General features: G+C 42.4%; 1 protein-coding gene and 1 long non-coding RNA gene across 4 annotated transcripts; one reads left to right on the top strand and one right to left on the bottom strand.

Moving 5' to 3' along the window:
- Window positions 1–2,562: 2,562 nt before the first annotated feature.
- On the bottom strand, window positions 2,563–6,498 carry LOC123101993 (alpha-galactosidase). The gene is made up of 15 exons (XM_044523243.1): window positions 6,265–6,498; window positions 5,474–5,532; window positions 4,997–5,053; window positions 4,852–4,886; window positions 4,505–4,608; window positions 4,277–4,352; window positions 4,115–4,173; window positions 3,956–4,021; window positions 3,783–3,869; window positions 3,628–3,692; window positions 3,445–3,527; window positions 3,257–3,347; window positions 3,122–3,171; window positions 2,901–3,041; window positions 2,563–2,803 (listed from the first exon to the last, which is right to left on the bottom strand). Exons 1-15 carry the CDS (start codon window positions 6,414–6,416, stop codon window positions 2,720–2,722), a joined length of 1,209 nt encoding a protein of 402 aa, XP_044379178.1. The 5' UTR covers window positions 6,417–6,498; the 3' UTR covers window positions 2,563–2,719.
- Window positions 6,499–9,492: 2,994 nt separating this feature from the next.
- On the top strand, window positions 9,493–12,855 carry LOC123101994 (uncharacterized). Of its 3 annotated transcripts, none has more exons than XR_006448687.1 (5): window positions 9,493–9,978; window positions 10,056–11,632; window positions 11,748–11,811; window positions 12,366–12,423; window positions 12,512–12,855. It is a non-coding gene; the product is annotated as an uncharacterized lncRNA (long non-coding RNA). The 3 variants fall into 3 exon arrangements; XR_006448688.1 differs by having other exon boundaries at window positions 10,056–10,142; window positions 10,359–11,811; XR_006448686.1 differs by having other exon boundaries at window positions 10,056–11,811.
- Window positions 12,856–21,480: the final 8,625 nt, after the last annotated feature.

Genomic DNA, 21,480 nt, shown 5'->3' on the forward strand with positions numbered 1-21,480 from the left:
CGCTCCACCTACAAGCTTGATGATAGTGGTGGTTATGATCAAGGCCGCTTACCCTGGCTTTTCCCCTACACACATATGTCGGTGCAGAAAACCGTCAGATCTCTCGGTAGGGTACCTTGCGTAGCTGAAAGTGACAGACCGGTGGTCACACGGTTTTTTTTACCCACGTTCAGGCCTCCATGATGGAGTAGTACCCTACATTCTGGTGGTTGTTTATTGATGGTGTGTATACCACGTGCGAGGGGTTAGAGAGAGATGTATGAGTCTATATATCCATAGTTATTTCTATGGGAATAGATGGGAGTGAGAGTCCACTAGCCCCCCTTATATACACGGTGGGGCCTAGGGTTTCTCAATGGGAGGTGCGATCTAGGTCACCGCCGTGATCATCTTTGCGAGCAAGATGATCCAGAGATATATATATCCCTTCCTCCGGGCTCCCTTCTGTCGTTGGGTATATGGTTGGCCTTGTGGGCCTACCGTCAGGCTCCTTGCTGGCGAGCCACCCCCACTGTATGACCCCATTAGTAGCCCTTGAGCGTGTCGGATGTTGCAGAACTTGGTCTTTGAGATTTTCGGTCGGCCCTTCCCTTCATAGTGCTCGGTCTTCAATATGCCCTTCGGGGAGTCCGGCCGCTAGCGAGGCCCTGTGACGGGCAACCTGTGGCGAGGGCTTTGTTGTTAGGCTTCCTAAGGATCGGAGCATCGCAGATGCCTCCTTCCAACTTAGCCGATGCCTTTTGGGAAGCCATTGGGTGGACTCCGCTGATGGTGCTTCATCATGATGATAACTCTGGAATTCGCGTGCTCGTGCTTCGCGGAGCGGGAAACCGCAGGAGACGTGGAGCACGGGCTAGTTTGGATTGATCCCTGGGCGTTGTGCCTGGCAAAAAGTCCAGCCTGGGAGCAGCCTGGATATCTGTCCATTTTTGCCTGGTCAGGCACGCCTGGGTAGATGGTGTTTGGCTGAGGACATGGCCTGAAGAAAGTGTTACACAGATGATGTTGTACTAGTATCTGACAACTGTACTGAAAATCGCTTTATTTGACCCAAGCAGTTGTGGTTACTGAACCCAGGCGTCCGGTTTCAATTGCCTGGGCCAGGCTAAGCAAGGCCAGCAACTTTTCACCAGGCTAGCACCTTTTTCTTCATCAGGATACAAACCAAACAATGTGCAGGCAAGTTCCAGGAAGGCTTCAGGCCAGGCATGTTCGGACGAGGACACGAACAAAACACGCCACACGTGTCACATCGTGATGTCCGCCCGTTTGGTTTCAGGACGGCTTATAAGAAGGAAAAATTGCCTCGTCTTCTCCATTTCAGCCCTCCGCCTCTGGTTTCTTTGCTTGTGCCGCCATCGCCAGTTTCTCGCGATTCACCCACGCAATCCTTGATCCTTTAGCGCCGCCGTTATCATGGGCAAGACCAATAGGAAGGAGAGAGCTCGTGCCTCGAGCCAAAACCCGCCCACCGCCATGACAAAGAAGAAGCGGAAGAGAGCTGCCACCGGAGAAGGGAAGAAGCTGCCACTGTGTACTAATTGGTATTTTTCCCAGATGAAGCTCCAAAACGCAGCCATAGAAAGGAGAGTGATAGATGCAATGTTTGTATTTTTATGGAGAAAGACCTAGTAAATGCACTAGTCCACTGCTTACTTGCAAAAATATTTTGGGATGAAGCTCAAAGTTGGTTCAGTTTCAAGCTAGCAAGACTGCATCCTAACACGTGTGGGCTCGCAATGTTTTAATATGTGATCCCCGGTCAGATCGGGTGACGGGGTGAGAGCAAAATATTTCTATGTTATGTGGGCGCTATGGAGGTCAAGGGATAGATGTGGACAAGATCAAGAGAAGTTGGAACCAGATGCATCTGTAAGAAGGATCAAAGAAGACCTGCTGCTTCTGGACATACCGAAGCAGCAGGGGAATGTGTTACCCGAACATGGTTGGAGCACGCTCATGCGCCTTTCTTAAAGATCAATGTAGATGGTGCTATTAGTCACGGTTCTGAGTAGGGACTGGCTGTGTTCCTTGCTCATCGAGAGGCTTGCTGGGTGGTTGGAGCAAACCACATGCAGGGGTGACTGATCCCCTCATCATAGAGACATTGTCACTTCAAGAAGGTGTTCTTTTTGCAAATCTGAGAGATCAACTCATGTCATAATGGAGACCGACTGTTTAGCTTTGGTCAACCTTTGGAATTCTCGCCACAATGAACCCTCTGTTGTGGCACCCAGCCTTGCTGAAAATCAGGGAGCTAACTTTACGTTGTACCCACTTTGTAATTCAACATGTAACTAGATCCGCAAATTTACCGGCCCATCTTTGTGCAAAGCATTTTGGACACTGATTCACAGCTTCCGTTCCTGCAGCACCCTCTTGGTTGACTGTCCTAGGAACGCTTTTGTTGAATAAAAGGCAAAAGCTCTAAAGGTTTCACGCAAGAAAAATGATTTTTTTTCTCAGTTCATATAGCAACAGCCCTTTTGCTGTCATGCAGTAATATACGTTTGGTTGGCTGAAAACAAGAATTCCAGGGAGAAACCCCATTGTAGAAGATAGTGCTACGGAACCCATTTTTTATTGCTGCAACTTCCATTACAACTTGCAACTACAGAAACAAACGCACCGACATTTTCACAGCACTTTACATACTGTTGTAGCTGATTTCAAACGTCATATAACCAAATCGATCGAGTTGCTATGCTTTTGTCTACATTTACTTTGGTGTCAGGATGTACATCTTGCAGTCATGAGGCGCCACTGATGCAGATAGCTGCCCCTGAGCGGAGAATGACGAGTGCTGTGCCACAAGACGGAAGTTTTTGTGATGATGAAACACTCGAATGTGTAGTGGATTGTCAAGGATAAGCACTGAGTTCTGAAGAAAGCAAGCTTACCGCCCATAGATCGCGAGCGGTGACAGCCGCGGATACCGGAAGCCCGACTTTTGACCAGTGTGTGGTGATGGTTGCTTGGTGCCCCTGCCTATTCCATAGAACCACCACCTTTCTGTTGCCGCTGAGTGGTCCGGCCCAAACCTAGAAAATTATCTCCCCAGTTTCAGTTTCAGAAATCTCATCATGGAAGCCACTACTAAGATATTTGAATTGAGCAATACCTCCAAACCACCATCGGATTGCACCTTCTTTCCCTGCACGCCAAGTCTATCTGTTCATACAACTGTAATATGAGTACACTGAAAATCCCATATGAAGAAGGTATCATGCGCAAATACGTGTAAGAGAATGCTTGCCTTGGTTGACAGCGATGACCTCCGTATTGCTGATTATGTTCTTTGTCTGCGGGCTCATCGAGCGCACGTCGCACCCAAGAAGAAGAGGAGCCTACACAACTCAGAGGCAGGTTGCGGTGAGGAAATGCAGAATTCCTTTTTGAGAATCGAAACAACAATACTCATACATGGGACAAAATGGGTAATACCTTTGCAAGTGCCCAGATGCTGAAGTGCGAGCGGTACTCAGCTTCAGACATCCCGCCATTTCCAACTTCAAGCATATCAGGATCTGATATCGGAGGAGAACATTGTCCATCGATCAGTTCCAAGCTAACAAATCGTTAGGCAATCAACAATAATACTGGGACAGATTCCTCTGAAACACTTACCGTTCCATCCACCAGGTCCAGCGTAGGAGGCCCATCTGTCATTCTGGTCTGCGCGTGATGTCATGCTGAAGTAAAAAGATAACAATGATCAGTCCTGCTAATTCTAGTATAGCTGTACTTGACCAAAATCCCTGAGTTGATCAATTAGGCAGCACCTGTCCCAGTTGTCAGCAATGTCGCCGGTTGTCCTCCAACTATTACCACCCATGCCACGTGCCCATGTAGCAGGGTTTTCGACTCCCCTAAACAGCAAAAACGCAGAAGAGTGAATGACCAATGCTTGACGTTTATCCTTTCCATCCTAAAATGTTATGACAAGCAGACTCACCATTCGCAGAGTGAGAAGAAGATGTTCTTCCCGTATTTCTTCATGGCGTTGCTCATCCTAGTGTATCTGCATCAACCATGGCAAATTACTTCACAAACTAAGACATAAGAAACATTGCACTGTTCATGCCGCACGCAGTTCTAGGTATTGTCTCCGTACCTTTCCTTGACGTTCCTGCCAGCATCGTTGCAGTTGTCGTACTTCAGATAATCAACTCCCTGGAGACAAGAAGGCAAGAATTACAAGAACATCAGGGTTTCTGGTGTCAGTGTTGGTTTGGCATGAGCCATCAGGTAAGTAATTATATATAAGGGGTAATACCCAAGACGCAAACGTCTTGACATCTTGCTCTTCGTGATCCAGTGATCCTGGCATTTTGTTACTGCATGTTTGTGTCCTGCAATACATGCATGGTGCCAGTTAGTTTAGTGCATTGCCATTTTATCATATTTACAAATTCTAGTTTTCTTGGGCCAATGAAGAGTTTAGTTGCTACAGTGTAAGAACAAATTAGTGTTACTTTTATGATGAATTGGATAGCTAGCATACCCAGCATCACTGTAGATGCCGAGCTTCAACCCTTTCGCGTGCACATAATCTGCAAGCGCCTTGATGCCAGAGGGGAATGTTCTTTTATTTGGAACCATGTTACCCTGAGAAATCATGATACCACGTTATCAGTACTCACAGAAATAAAATAAAAATGGTATACGTATAACTAATCTTCTGGTTCTAAAACGTTTAATATTATCTTCAAACTAGTATGGACAAGCAATTGTTTTTTACTAATGTTTAGATGGATTTGTTGAATTGTATTAAAAACATAATTCTGCAATACGTTGCACTATACTGAAAATGATAGGGATGGTTAGAAATGCTCAAGTTCATCTCCTTACCTGGTAATCCCTGTTTAATTCTGCCCAGCAATCATCTGAAACAAGAGATGGAAAACATATTTGAGTAAACAATATTCTGCTAAAAATATTCTAGTACTTGTGTCCAACATGTCATGGGAAATATGGTCCAGAGAGCAATCCATACCGATGTTAACATATTTGTAGCCCAATTTCGCCAAACCAGTGTTGATCAATGCATCAGCTGAAGGAAAGCACCGCAAAATTAGCTAGTGATTGGGCCGAATGTGCATTGAAGAAGTGAAAGGGAGGTTCAGAATTGCAGGTATAAGGAGATCCATATACAGGCAAGATATAGGATTTGAGGCTTGAAACGGGGGTTGGGTTCAACTGTTTGGAGATGGTTGCACAGGCGTTATTCAACCGGTTTGGCTAGCATGTCACTAATAGATTACATTATTAAGTTATGTAATCTTTCTATTATACACACTGGTTGTGATGTTTTCTTTTAGTTTTTGCTGTGTTAGTTGAGACAATCTACTTTTGAGACCTTTTTTATTTAATAAAGATAGATGTGTGCACCCTGATGATGCAGAGGCCGGGGTTTTCCCGTTTTGAAAACAAAGTGGTACAAGGAAGGAAGGAGGCGGTGTTCAGGCCTTACCTGTCTCCCTGATGACTCCCTCGCTGATCCCGCAGTAGAAGTGGTTCCAGCTGTTCCACCTAATACACGAAATGTTTCATCATGAGTCAGGATCAGATCAGATTAAACTGGAGTAGAATAGAAAATGGCGACCTATGACGAAGTATAGCTGTATAGGTCAAAAGGAAAATCACGACTCATGGCGAGGCTCGTCTTCAGAAAAAAATGGCTGTTTTCTTTTGCTTTCAAGATCACTGTAGATTTTGCATTATTGATGAAGTCACTCATCGATATAGTAATGAACACTGAACACTGCTGAATCAATGAGTTAATATAAACACTAGCAGCCAGCTGTTTAGTAACCATTGGGTAGGGGAATAGGAGTTTGCACAAGGGAACTTATATCAGGATTAGACATGGAAATTAGATTTTTACTCCTATTTCTTTGTTTGGTATAAGTTGAGAATTAGTTGAGGTTGAGCTCTACCCACGAATTAACAGGGTATCCCATAGGAACAGAATGGTGGGAATTGTCCCTCTCAACTCCCATTTGTCCTTCCGAATTAAATTCACATTTCTTCTAATTAATCGACCAATAGATTTTAAATCTCCTCACCCCTCAACTCCCATTCCCCGCCTCTAAATCCCACAAACGAAACACGTTGTAGATCTATGCAAACTCTGGAGTGGACACATGTTGGTTCCAATATAAATGCTGGGAAAGGAAAATAATCTTTAGATCTACGACTAGACGAGGGAAGCAGAAAATACAAAGAGGAGACAAGAGCAGTTGGATGGCAGCATGAAAGTACCCCATCTGCGGGGTCCTGCCGAGGCCGTTCTTGACGCGGAGCTCGCCCAACGTTGCGTTCCGGGCCGCATCCACGGGCAATCTGGCTCCTGCCGCCACCGCCACCGCGACGAGCAGCACGAGCAACAACGACGGGCTCGAGGTGTGCACCATGGCTACCTAGCTGCTTTGCTTCTGGTGCCGAGTGAGCCGAGGAGGTGGGGTGGGTGGGGTTGGTACTGGTGGTGCCGGCGAGTGACTGCTGGAGATGCGTATGACGGGGGCCTTTATATAGGGCCGCGCGCAGGGGAGTGCGGGACCGCAGCTTTCAAGAAATTAATGTAGTACCATTTATTTTCTTCTGATTTTATTTTGATTTTTTGTTGTTCTGTCCATACACTCCCGTGGCTAGACTTGTGTCACCGGGTTTGCCTCCACTGGGTTCGTCAATGAGAGCATCTACAAGATCTTTTCTTTTGGGGAGGGGGGGGGGAGGTATTTAATTGTATCTAAAGACCTATTTTAATGCATATGATACATCTCAAGATACATTGCAGTGGGAGAACCCTAATTCCAAGATTTCTCTCTTTTACAAATGGAGACAAAATCTTAGAGTTAATATCCTATTGTGCGTGGGGGGGGGGGGGATATTTAATTGTATTTTCTTTTTTGTGGTGGAATATTTAATTGTATATAAAGACCTATTTTAGTGCATACGATACATCTTAAGATACATTGCAGTGGGAGACCACTAATTCCAAGATTTCTCTCTTTTACAAATGGAAAAATATCTTAGAGTTAATATCCTATTGTGCGTAAAGGGAATATTTAATTGTATCTTCTTTTTTGCGGTGGAATATTTAATTGTATCTAAAGACCTATTTTAGTGCATATGATACATCTTAAGATACATTGCAGTGGGAGACCTCTAATTCCAAGATTTCTCTCTTTTCCAAATGGAAACAAAATCTTAAGAGTTAATATCCTATTGTGCGTAAAGGGAATATTTAATTGTATCTTCTTTTTTGCGGTGGAATATTTAATTGTATCTAAAACCCTATTTTAGTGCATACGATACATCTTAAGATACATTGCAGTGGGAGACCCCTAATTCCAAGATTTCTCTCTTTTACAAATGGAAACAAAATCTTAAAGTTAATATCCTATTGTGCGTAAAGAGAATATTTAATTGCATCTTCTTTTTTGCGGTGGAATATTTAATTGTATCTAAAGACCTATTTTAGTGCATACGATACATCTTAAGATACATTGCAGTGGGAGACCCCTAATTCAATATTTCTCTCTTTTACAAATGGAAACAAAATCTTAGAGTTAATACCCTATTGTGCGTAAAGGCAACAATTTATTTCATACCATAAATAATTCCACGAGAAAGAAGAAGTCAATTAGGCCCTGTTTGATAACAAAGTATTTTTGAAGTATTTGAAGAATACTGCAGTTTTTCAAAATACCATAGTATTAATTACTATGAGCTGTTTGGTTATGACTAAAAACTGTGGTATTAAAACAGCAGTATTTACAAAACCACAGTATTTTCTCTGTTTTAAAAATAGAACCATTGACCTCTTTTTTAAAAACAGAGCATGCGCAAGAAAGTAGGAAAAGCCGCGTAGTTATCTTCTTCCTCCCTCTAAGCTGCAGCCGCCATGTCGCCTGTGGATATTGTCTCCGCCGGGGACAAACCAAAAGACGTCAAATGAGAGAAGAGCGTGAGTATATTGATCTTTGTCCTCTGTCTCTTCTCGCTGACCGCTGGCACTTGCCTCTGTGGCCGCTTCGTTACCCCTCCAACTGCACAGTGCCAGTTGAGAGGAACGAGGCGCCCTTGAACTTGGAGAGCGAGCCCACGTTTAGCCGCCGGCAGCTCTGTGTCGTGTTCAAGTGTCTTCTTTTCCTGTAAGCTAGCTTTGTGCATGGTAGTTCAGTGCATGCGGCTGGTTGTCATGCATGCCCGTTCAGTGCGTCCAGCTAGCTAGCAAGGCGCGCATTGCAACTGCTTCATATGCTAGCTAGCTAATTGACGTTGGTGCATATAAGGACTTGCCAAACGGGTCACATTATTCTCAATACTTCAAGATACTTTGCTATGTGAAAACTGTAGTATCTTGTACCTACTGACTAAAATACTTTGGCTTTTAATACTTCAGTTTTTCTAGTGCTTCGCTACCAAACATAGCCTAGTTACACGAGAAAGAGGCCAGGCTGGAACAATAGTGACCGATTCACCTCAATCCGAGGTTAGTTTTTTGGCAATCTCAAACGAACGCTTTGCTAGCCGTCTCAATCTCAATCTCACTAGAACCCATCCAGCCACGACAATTTCCTACAGTCTCATGTGAAATCCTACAATCCCGTAGAAGATCCTCTGGGAAAATGTAAATGACTTTGTTTGCTCTGCTCAGGGAAGGCGCTACGCGAGGCAGTTCACTCGGAGAGAATTTTGCCCCAGCAGAACCCATCCCAAAATAACCCAGCCGCATCCGCAACATAAAGAAATCGACATGATCGTACATGCTACATCATTCACTGGGGCACCACTAGATCAAGTGGCTGCGCCAGTCGAGATCGTTCGAAAAAGGGTGAGTTTGGTGCTTCCCGTGGATCCGTTTGGGCCTTCACTAGGATCCAAAGCCTCAAATTCATAGGTTTGGATCAAGAGTTTGGTGTTCCTCCAGGATACTGAATGGCATCTTTCCGAGAGAATCAGCCCGTGCGCTAAATTCATCAGTCAGATGGATATACATCCTCTACTCGGATCATTAGTCAGCCTCTTCCGAGAGATGGTTGAGTATCACCAAACTTTCCCTAATTAACTAACCCACACCAAAAACAGAAATCACGAACGTCTATCTCTAAGAATCCATCAGGATCTTTCCTTTGAGTAGATTCATGGGACTACAAATCGGTAAACAACCATAATACTTTTCCAGGAATGTTTAGTTAGATTCAATGGATTACCAGACTTGAGTCTGAAGATCCTGATGAATTCAGGGGCCAATGACGAGGTTATTTCCTACCGAGTAGGCCCATGCATGGTAACTAGAACCAAGGAAAGCCCATGGGGCCAGGCCCATTCACCAAGTAACAGAGTACTAGTCAGCATGGTGGGAGTTCATTCACTCGGCAGCCACCCATACAGAGATCCACCACTGTAAGGATACCCTCTATAAAGCAACACAAATTGTACAACATTTTGACTATGTATTGTAAATTTTTCAGTAGATACACATATTATGGTTGTAGAGTTGTAGGTGGTAGTACATATGAAAAAAAATAAACAGAGGAAAGGATAAAGAGACGTGAGAGAAACAGAGCCCCCGATCCTCTCATCTCTCCCAAATCGCCGCCATCCACGGCCTAATCTACCTCCTCCAAACCACCTCGCGGCCGGCCCTGCCCCTGCCCTCCTCCCACCTCGCAACCCTGGTGGCTGCCGGATTCGCCGCATCCCCGACCCACCCATGCCTACCACGTCCCGTCTCTCTCTCACCACGTGGCTCCTCCCTGCGCCACCTGCGGCGGCTGATTCAGGCGACGTCCGTTGAATCCTGCCACCGCGAAGCACAATTGAAGGTCCCCTCGCACCGCACCGCCCTCCCATCTGGCTAGATCAAGTGGTCACAGCCACCAAAGCCCACCCTCGACCCTTCCCCCATGGCTAGGGTTTCAGGCGTCGGCTCGGGAGTCTGTGTCCATGTCGTCCTCCTTTCGTCCGGTGAGTGCATCCCCTTCCCTGGCTTCGTCCTCTCTTCTCCCCCTTTCTCTAACCTCTGCTTTTCTCTTCGCATGTAGGTGTGCAGGGAGGAACAACCAGCGGACGGACTTGCTGCTGCTCGGGACAAGAAGCCATGGAGCTTCTTCCTCCTCCTCTGGCATCAGGTGAGTTGGTCCACTCCTCCTTTGTGCTCTGGTTTGTGGCACATCAGGAACCATTGCTATGAATAGCAAAGAGTACTTCACTTGTACAGGTTCATGTTTACGTGGTAGATTAATTAATGAGGCTTCAGTATAAAATGGAACATCCTACAATTATTATTATAGAATCAATATTCTGAACATTAGTTTCTAAACAGCATGTGTATCGTTCCTCTGCAGTTTCATGATTTTGATTTCAGAGCTGCCACTTACAGAAAACATAATAAGGTAATTAAGCCACATTCCAAAATATACTAGTTGTGTAAATCCTGAGTAATGGTGTGTGTGTGGTTCTGAAGCAGTCCTTAATTTTGTTCTGAAATTGGCGTTTTCCACCCTTTCATGTTCTGAACAATAAAGATTCACCCACAAGGCTTTTTGAATTATGTTAGTTGTATGTCTTAAGCAAATTGTACAGACTCCAATTAAAGAAGTGTTGTGATTAGTCATGGTCAGTGCATATATATACTGTGTTGTCTGAAATGTCTGTAGCTTCAGAGGAACTGTAAGCATGTCTCTCCATCGTTTGTTAGCATTTTCATATTTAGGTCCTTCTGGCTGTCTATATATACTGTATAAGTAGTGATTTTGTCCGGACTAATTTATTTTTACCCAAACATGAATTGCCATGTTAACTAGCATGATGTGTTGAATAACTTAATTGGCCCCTTGACCACAACTGGTGTCTAACTAATATTTAAATTAAGTTTACGAGCACAAACTGGAACACTATTTCTACTCTATTATACTTTACTCATGCTTGGACCAAGATCTCATGAGGAATCGGGAGAAGGGACACCAAAAATTGGTGCAGGTTCATGTTGCTCCAACAGATTTTGCACTGCATGCCGTAAAAAAATATGTATCTTTATCCCATTGGATATGTTCAACATTGAAAGCAATCAGAGAAAATGTTAATACTTATGCAACGATTTCTGCCATACACTAAGACGCCCATAATAGGCTCATGTAGTTTAAGTCTGTACCTGAACCACTCAAAGAAATGATAACAAAACTAATACTAATAGGTCAATGATCACCTTGAGATAATTTATGAATGTATTTCCATCTACTATGTATGCTAATAATTTGTTATGTATAACAAAGATTGCATGGAATTGAACTGTTGGTGACGGTGAGGTCGTCTTACTGGAAGTGACGGTCAGGTTGTCTAACTGGAAGTGAAACTGTTGGTGCTGTTCTGCATTCTGATAATGTTGGTTGGCAGGGTGAGGGATCAGAAGATGGATGGCGGGGGCGTTTGAGTTGTATTGGCAGGGCCCTCATGTAGACGCTGGACGAGATGGCGCTTAGCCCCGAGCTCGCTGTCAGTCTCCAAGTACAGTTCGACGAGGTCTGTTGATTATTTTTCATCTTGGTCTTCTTGTTTCTTTCAGTCCATGAGCGCTGGACCACTAGCTCAAGAGCAAGGCCTTCTTCAAGGTACCAAACAGGTTGCCACCTCTCTTTCTTGTGCCACATATTCATCACTACACTGTACATATTCCAAGGGAACAATGATGAAATAACGTGATGTTGTTACATGTTGGTGTAACTGTACTGATGCAGATCAGCTACAGATCTTTCATATCTTCTGTTGGATGCCATGATGACTTCTGTGCTTAATTATGAAGTAAGTTACTCGACAGCCCATTTGTTTTCCAAGTCGCTTCAGGGAATTGTTCTTTTGGGATCATATTTCTTTGCAAAAAGTAACATCAACTTGCTTAATGGCCACATATGGCAGTTGCTTCAACTTCTGGACAAGACACACAGACATGCAACTGTGTGACAACTTAAAGTCTTTTGGGGGATTTTGATAACAAAAGTAGAGCATTACCACTCAAAAGGATGACTAATTAATTAATCCATCCAATCCAAGCATCAGAAAAGTAGAGCATTACTGTTCAAAGGGATGACTAATTAATTAACCTCTTAATTTATTTTTACAGGAATTAACCAGATAGTATCTGCTTGAATAAGTTTGAAGTAGCTACTATTTATAAAATGTAGTGGCATGTAGAAATTGAGCAAGCGAAGCTGTGGTAGGTTATGCGCCATGCTTATTAGGATAAGGGTGTGAGATACTATTTTCCTCTTGCTAGTATAGTTTAAGTCTGTAACCTGAACCCCTCAAAAAGCGGTAAAAAAACTAATACTAACCGATCAATGATGATCTTGATATAGGTTATGGATGTATTTCCATCTACTATGTATAACATAAATTGCATGGCCTTCAACCTTTGTAAGTGACTTATAACCTGCCTCTCTCACTACTTGCATGATGTCAGTTCATTGTGTGTTAACAATTCATTTTGTTATTTTCTTTGTAGATTCAATCAAAAGATATATGGATGATTCTATGGTTTGTGGCAAGTATACTGCAATGATGATGATGATGTTCCCGTTGATGATGATGATGATGTTCCCGTTGATGATGATGATGATGATGGATGCCTTCAGTTTTAGTTTGTAGTGATGTTGTTCCTGTTGTATGATGTTCTTCGGTTAAGTTTTAGTTAATTCTAGTTGATGGATTATTGTCGGTTTAAGTTTCACTCTCAAGAAAATATTTAGATTATGGATCACATTGGGATGATGTTCCTCCTATAATATCCACTATTGTAATCCAACAGTTTTATTCAATATATGATCTCTTCCTCTTGTGAGTATATTCTATTTTTTCCTCATTTGATATGCATAATTATCACCATTATACGGCGAATTAATTTAATAATAATATAATCACATTATATATGCACCAACACTTGAAGTTTTGCAAATTTTCTCTTGTCGAGCAGTGAGATTTTGATTCCTCTACATGAAGCAACAACATAGAGAAGTGTTGTAGAAGTTGGTTTTATGTGTTGTACTCTTGCAACGGCCCCTTTTACCAACGCCAGCAACACTGGATAAGGCAACGCATCCCAAACCGTTGGTAAAGACACTAACAACACATATATGGACCTTTAGATACGGAAAAAAGCGTTGTTATAGGGGGGTTCCTGTTGTAGTGCAATAGGATGCAGAAGACATGAATCCACTCCACTGGTTATTCACTCGGATAGAAGCTCAATGACAAGGAGCATTGATTAGGACATTACCATAATCATAAGAGCATGGCGTTACAAGTGTTTTAAGGTGCACATTAGTCCTGTAGTGGCCATGAATAATAGCTATCTTAACCCTTCTGTAACGTAGTAGGTGAGGGGTAGAGCACACTCTATATAAGCCACCACTCAGAACTTGGATATGGGTTCACATCATTTGTAATCAGATACCATATGCAAAGTAACACTCCTCGGTGTATATGATGTAGGGCTTCTACTATGATGACGTAGGGATGCCATCACAATGCCCGACTAGCTAGATCAAGGGTCATCACTGAGCTGCCCGCATGGTGTATCGGGCGCGCATATCCGGTCCAGCAGACAATAAGCATGCACCACACGCACACACTCTAGATGCCACCACCACCATCAAACTGTCGACCCATCTTCAGGGCCGAGAACCGCATGAACCTTGCGAGGCCAGCCATCAACGTCACCATGGCGCCAAACACTACCAGCGGCATGTGCTTGTCCATCAGCATGGGTCCGCCATAGAGACCCCATTGTGCCATGCTGCTGGGACCCTCCGTTACCGATGCAAGATGGTGTGCCACATCCTCGAGCACCATCATATGCACTGGTACTACAAGCCAGGTTCAACTCCCACATGTTGCCCCAAGGGGGAGAACGTTGATAGGCACTGCCAACTAGGGATAAAAACAGAGCGGAAACGGACGGAACTGAGTGCTATCATATTTGTTTTCACATTTTTTTGCAGAAGCGGAAACGAATACAAAAACCCCGGAAATAAATACGGAAACAGATACTACCGGAAACGGACACGGAGCGAATACAAAGTGGATACAGAAATAGAAATAGGAATTGATCGGAACTTAAAACCCCCCTTGAATCATAGAGAAATACACACAAAAACAAACAAATTTAGTGAGTTGTTAACATGGCTACAAAATAAAATCATTATGTTAGCAACTTAGAGTATTGTAGTAGTACCGGACAATTGCGTATAGGGTCAAGCTGAGTACATGTGTGGTAGTAGAAGTTGGACCTCAGATCCATTCTACTAATTATGTCATTGTGTTCTCTTTGGTGGTTGGGGTACAAAGTAGCTATAGGTCTATAGTAAAAACAAAAATTCCGTATTCACGCAAACGGAATTCCTTTCCATGCATGTTTCACTGGAAAACACCGTTCCGTTTTTGTTTCTGTTTCCGCATAAAAAATTCATTTCCACTTCCGTTTTACAAATTTTCATTTTCATATTTCTATTTTTCTTTCGGAAAAACGGAAAGTTTCCACTCCATTTTCAACTCAGAACAGATATAGGGCTTCCCCCATAGTTATTTGGATGGGATTGCAAACTATGTTGCCGACGCCTTCAACAAGGTTATGACAACCACGGCTCCCATTGTCCATGGCACCAACCGTCCCTAGAGCTTGATGGCAGTCCCACTCACCCACCTTGATCCGGACCAGCTTCTCCACCTAGCAGTCCACTCTGGGACCACTCTGCCACAAGGGGCCAGGCCCCCATATGCTCGCAACCAAAGGATTTGAAGATCCAGATACATGGCGTGAAAGATGCCTGGAGCTGATCGACAAGGATGTCCCGACCGCCATCGAGCCTGCCTCGCTCGGCGTCGTGTCACACTGCCCTGACACAGGGAGGAGCAACCCGCCGCAGTGCCGCAGAACCTTGAGGGGAAGCCATCGATGGGGGATTGCCGTCCTTGCCAAAGGTCGCCTGGGCACTCGCTACGAGATTATGCTGTGACCGCGCCCTAGAGACAGATGGAGGAAGGCCGCTCCGCCTCCATCATCCATCACCCGGGCTTTGTCCAGCGGCACTCCAGCGGTGGCGGCTAGGGTTAGGAGCGGGTTAGGATTTGATGATGGTACATTTCCATCAAATCCACAGGCGAAGGACTTGGTAGGGCAACGTCTGAATATGATCATAGAAAATATGCACCTATGTGAGTCAGCTTGTCCCATTTTGTGTGGCGATGCATGCATTTTCACAGCTATAAGTTAGGGAACCTTACCCACACATGGGAACAGTCAACATACCACTGAGATTAGATGAAAGCCGGTTTAATAACAAACTCCAAACAATACTCCCTCCATTCACGAATATAAGATATGTCGGATATTTCAGTATGGACTACATACGGAATGAAATGGTAGAACAACAACAACTCATGGTTCGGGCACATGGATAGCAAGTTTCCACGCACCCCTGTCAATAGCATAAATGGACAACTTAAAATAAATATATGGCGTGAACACCTATCAAACATTCAGCTGAGCAAAGACTTGAAAACATATCAAGAAGCGCAGAAGGGCCATCTAGGATCTGCAACATTCAGTCAATAGTAGTTACTTACTGTATACATAAATATTCTCAGTTGCAGATCATCTACGTTCTCTACTTGTTCTTATGTGCATCAAACAACATGTATATGAAGGTAGTGTTCTAAACAAATCAGAATGCCATACATCAAATGAGCTTAAAAAAGAGTATTCAAATCAAGTACAAACAACAAGCCATTGAGCTGGTGAACACCAAGATCTCAAACACCTCCTGCTATGCATTGAGAGTGAATGTGGTTCGTGAATTAATCGGTGAAAGAGATGCAACAATTTTAAAAGATGCCCATGGTGTGCTTGGTAATTCATGGCTTAGCTAAGCTAGGCAAAGAGCATGGTAGGATATATGTGTGGCTACAGTGTCAGATCTAGTGGGGGTGCCATGGCACCGCCTCTAAAAGTGTAATCTAATTTTTGATGTACAAAAGACAATATTTGGACAAAAATTTAATGCTAGTTGAGAAGTATTGGCTAGGATTACGATGATATATAGATCAAATTGCACTATTTGGCACCCCAGTGCAATGATTCTAGGTCCGTCATCGTGTGGCTAAGGAATTTTCACCAGAAGATTGCCGAGCCAATAAACATTGACTGTACTTATCTCTGGATAATATGTGTATATCTTTTTTAGCAAAGAATTTATTTGTTACATTAGTAAATTAATATATGAACTTCTACGTGTCACCACAGTCCACACTTGATTATAAACCTATCCATAGTGAGCTTGTCCAAGAGCTTCTTGGTGGATGACAATGTTGATGCTTGTACTTAGTCTCGACCTACATTCTCTTCTCGGTGGCGTGTGACTTTTTTTATTTGCGGGGGAGTGTCTGCGGACTCTAAATCGGTAACCAGATTGGGCGTTGCGCGGTGAGTGTCCATGACGGTCTATATTGGTGATTGACTGATTGTATTGTGGTTTTATTTGTGTTTTTGCTAAATAACAAAACACCATTGTTTTCTAGAACTTCCACGAGGAGAGGCTCCTATTAATCTTAGAGGACACTATTATTCTTAGTCAATGAGATGGAGTCCATTTTGTTCTTCCATTTAAAAAAAATGGTCGTTGTAGTTTCACGTAGCGGCGAGGGAAATACCATATTTTCTTTTTTGATAAAAGTCGATGGAGATGTGACTCTCGGCAGCACTGATCGATGGATTTCCTTCCAGACCAGACTTGTGCATGACATGAGATTGTAGTGAGAAAAATGTATAAGACGTACATAGGGGTGAGCCATACAGTATATCAAGTGAATGAGTGGGTCTTCCATTTCTCCCCGGCTCTTCTGCTCCATACACGAGCTCCCCGAGACGACGACCCAAGAGATGCTCCAGCCCATTTAGATGCTCTCCGATAACAAATCAGCCTGTCTCAAACAGATATAGGAAAAAGGCAGCTCTCTTTCTTCCACAGCCATAATCCCTATTTCCGCCTTCCATTGTCCTTTGTATATCTGCTTGTCCATATTAATATGTTTCCTTGAGAAGGAAAAATGTCTTGTTGGGCCTATGTTCATCAGAATATGCCTAGACATGCTTAATATCAATCAAAGTTTTGTAAGGTTTTCTATCCACCACAATCTTTTGTTTTCCCCTAGGTATCATATAGTCTACTGTAGGCACAGTTAGTTTGGGGAAAACCAAAATTAGTGAGAAAGACAATGATAGTTCAATGGTACATGCATTAGAAAACTATTCGAAGCCACCGTAACAAAAGAATTCTTTTATTAATAAAAGAAAAACAAATTTGTATTCTCCACCTCAATAGTACAACCGTACATTCAGAGCTCTAGAAAATTGTTGGAAAACCAACAAAAAAAAAGAGTAATGAAAAAGAAATTTTCATCATGTAGCTTAATAGTTCAATGGTTAAAATCACTAGAGCACTAATAGAAAACACAAGAATAAGAGGTAGATTTTTTTCTCTCTCTTGGCTTGTTGGTACATTAGAACATAGAAACTCTAATTTGGCCAGTTCTAACATATGTTGTAAATACAGTACAAGATTTGGCTCTAAATAATTTCAAGTTCTACAGTGTTGAACTGCAGATGATTACTTCTTCAGTAAACCTCTGAACTCTTACCATATTCTAGTGAATGGACATGGTATCGCACTTAGTATATGGGGTATTATTAATACTTATTTTATGCTGGACAAAAACTTAACTGGAATAGATGACTAAACCATTTCATTTTTTCAACTCTTGGCTATTGTTATGAAATTTTTCTTCCTTTTAAAAGCAAACTCCCAACCCTTTTATTTCATAGCGTTGCAAAATGTAATAACATTTTTCCTAGACAACATGTACTCATAGATGGTATAATTTCAATCACATTATCTGCCGTGTGGCGCTATGCGCAAGCCACGCCTCCCTATCTACCTAATGCCTTTTTTGTAGTACAAATAAAGTAGATGCTACAGGCCAGGCCCTAACGAGGTCGCTCCAATGTTTGGTCTACCTGACTTTGTCTTCTTGTACATCCTTTTCCCTCCAAACCAAATCCATGTCTCTTTGCCTCTTATTGCTTTATTCGAACTAGCTCTCTCTTGCACGCGCATTTCTGTGCTCATGTATTTGTGTAGGCTGTCAACCAGCTAGTAGCTTCATGTTATTACATCAATGTCACCTCGTAAAATACCTGATCAGTTGCATTGCATGTCAATATGTAGTTTCCTTTGGCAGCAAGATGCCACCTGGTCTGCATAGGATAACGAACACTCTAAACCTTTTGTTCATTCAGTTGAACCATGCATGTTCTTGGGTGATGACGTTATTATTTTACATGCCTTTCATCAAACAGTTGTGTGGCAGTAATGACACTAGACTGACTACAAGCTGTCCGTGAGCCAGGAAGAGAGAAGCAACGGGATGTTGGTTTGGTTAAGCTAGTAAGATGCATCAACGGTCACGTAACATGTATAACGTGTGCTTATTTTGGTCCTAATACATTTATAAATGCATATTCCTCAAATTGCCTTTTTCACAGGATATTCCTCAAATTGCTAAAGAGCCATTGGAGGTCCAGTGCAGGCAACACCGTCGCATGATAACACTTTCACATGGAATTAATGTCTGCTGTGTCCATGTATTAATTCCCCTTAATAGCTTTAGTTTCTCAGTACGTCCAAACATCATATCAAAATGCTGAAACAAGAAAATCATATATTTTAGCCTATGTTCATCCTTGGATCTCTTCTTTTACGTCGGTGGTGTAGCAGATCACAATCTACATTTGCAAAAAATAAAAGCTAATTCCAATAGCAAACTGGATCATGTCCTGTTTTATGGAGAACATATTGATGAATCGGCCTGTTCCATTTGGTGTGGCTATGTAGATTTTCCCAGCTGTAAGATTGGGCGCCACCGACATGGGCACAGTCAACATACCACGAAGCTTAGATGAAAGACGGTTTATTGATGATCTCCAATACAATGTCAGAATTTCTATTTCCTTTCATATTGCTGAGAGACATTTTTCACTGAGAATAGCAAGAGATGAAGAGAGGAATAAGTTTTCTTCAATGCCATATATATGGAGAACATGTAATAAGTACATGGCGCAATCACGCATCAAACATTCAGCTTTGCAAATACTTGGAAACATATCAAGAAATGAATAAGAAGGGTCATATAGAGTCCACAACATTCAGTCAATAGCTGTTCCTAACTGTACGCGACCATGAATGGGAAAAAAGGAAAACACCACTTCCTGCCGACAGAAGCAATCATAGAAATAAAACAAATATGTATAGGCAGGTAGCAGTCTAAAGAGATCACAATTGCATACATGAAATGAGTTCAAAAGCAGTCTTCAAATCAAGTACAAACAAACAAGCTGGACATGGAACTTACAGTTTCCCATCTAACCTTATTACAGCAACTACTACTACTGCTACTATTTCAATTCCTGAGTTTTTATTATTTCCAAGTTAACATCACTCTTTCAAATAAAAGCCCAACAGTACAACCACTACTTGCAACACCAAAGCTCGAACCAAAACCTAGTGTACTAGCTGCCAAACCCTAGGCTCGGTTCTTTGAGGTCTAAATTTCCACAATACAAAGGGTCAACGGCGCAAAAGCCTTTGCAAGATCGCAAAGTTCCTGAACTGGCAGTGTCACCAATACCATAACAGTTCTAGCATAGCGTCCTGTTGTATTCAAGAAGTGAGGTTTCTTCAGAGGCACAAATGGAAAACATTCCGCTGACAAGTGAAGAAGGATCATCTATAAAAATATCTGAGCCGCCGCCCAAGTCGCCCATGCGGACGACACGGGGGCCGTGGTTAAGACTTCACTGTGTAAGTTGCCGGCCAGCTATGTAGCTCCGTGTTATGCCATCAATGTGGCCTCGTACAATAGCTGGTCAATCGCATGCATGACTACATGTAGTTTCCCTTGGCAGCAACACGCCACCTGGTCGGCATAGGAGATAATGAACCTTCTAACCCTTCCTTTCCTTCAGTCGCACCATGCATGATCTTGGTGATGATCCTATTTATTTTTCTCACCTTTTTTCAAATAGCATTGTGACAGTAATGACTATTGACACTAGACCGACTAGACGGTGTTGGTGAGCCAGGAAGAGAGAAACAATGGGATATTGTTGGTTAATCTAATAAGATGCATCAGCGATCACGTAACATGCACGATGTGTGCTCATTTTGATCCTAGTACTTTTGCAAATGAATATTCCTCAAATTGTTTTTACAGGATATCTATCTATCTATCTATCTATCTATCTATCTATCATATACTTAAAACGATAGAAAAAGAACAGACGAGACTAAACTAGCAAAGAAGAACGGTTGAGATTTGCTAAATCTATAGATCTCTATCCTTGGAGTCAAAACATGTTTTTAATAAGTAATATTAGGATATAAGTCCGTTGACACATGTTAGTGTAAAACTAGGTCATGTCCTTAATAGATGCAATCACATTGCTATAGAAGCTAACATGCAAAGGCCTCTTTTTGGGGGGATAAACAAAAGGGAAAGGCCTATTAGGACAAGGTAATAGTCTGGCTATATAAAAAAAGAAAATATATTGGTGGGCAGTCCGTACACAACCGGATCTGTATTTGGTAGGAAATAAACAAAGGCCTATTAGTACACGGTAGTAGTCCGGCTGTAATAACAAATGTAAAAAAATGAAGGGCAGTCTGATTCGTACACCACATGATTTGTGCGGAGGGTAGTCTGTTTGGTGCGGTCAAGAAGGAACAAACTGAATCACTTTATACGGGTAGCATAGCCTTTTTTTTAACATATACAGGTAGCATAGCCTTTTATTGAACACACACGCGTAGCATAGCCAGATAGACAGTGTGGCCATTCGACCAACTTGCGTGGTACATCCGATGAATCATTCTGCAGCACGTCTGAACTACGAAATCCGTCCAAAAATATAAGATCATTTTTCACAGTATGATAGTGTCAAAAATGATTTTATATTTTGGGACGGCGGGGGTATGTGCATACAAATAATTTTCAATTTAGAAAAAGAATCCACATCAATTTCTAAATTTCTAAAATCTGGCAATTTCATTTTCATGTATATAAAGAAAGTATATAAATAGCTAGTAAGTTAATAGCTCATAAAACCGACCATTATAAGTTAGAATCACTTAGAATTAATTTCTATACTGGGGCAAGTGAAATGGGCAATGCAGATGCTGTACTAAAGAAAGGCTACACCATGAGTAATGTAGATAATGTTTTAGCGAAAGAAGGTGCAAGCAACAAATGATAATAAGTATAGAATTGGTTATTCTATTTGTGCTAATAACTAGGAGGAGGAAGAAGAATAAGAAGAAGAATAAGAAGAAGACGACGACGAAGAAGAAGAAGAAGAATAAGAAG

This window comes from Triticum aestivum, chromosome 5A (assembly GCF_018294505.1).
Source record: "Triticum aestivum cultivar Chinese Spring chromosome 5A, IWGSC CS RefSeq v2.1, whole genome shotgun sequence".
Lineage (NCBI taxonomy): Eukaryota > Viridiplantae > Streptophyta > Magnoliopsida > Poales > Poaceae > Triticum > Triticum aestivum.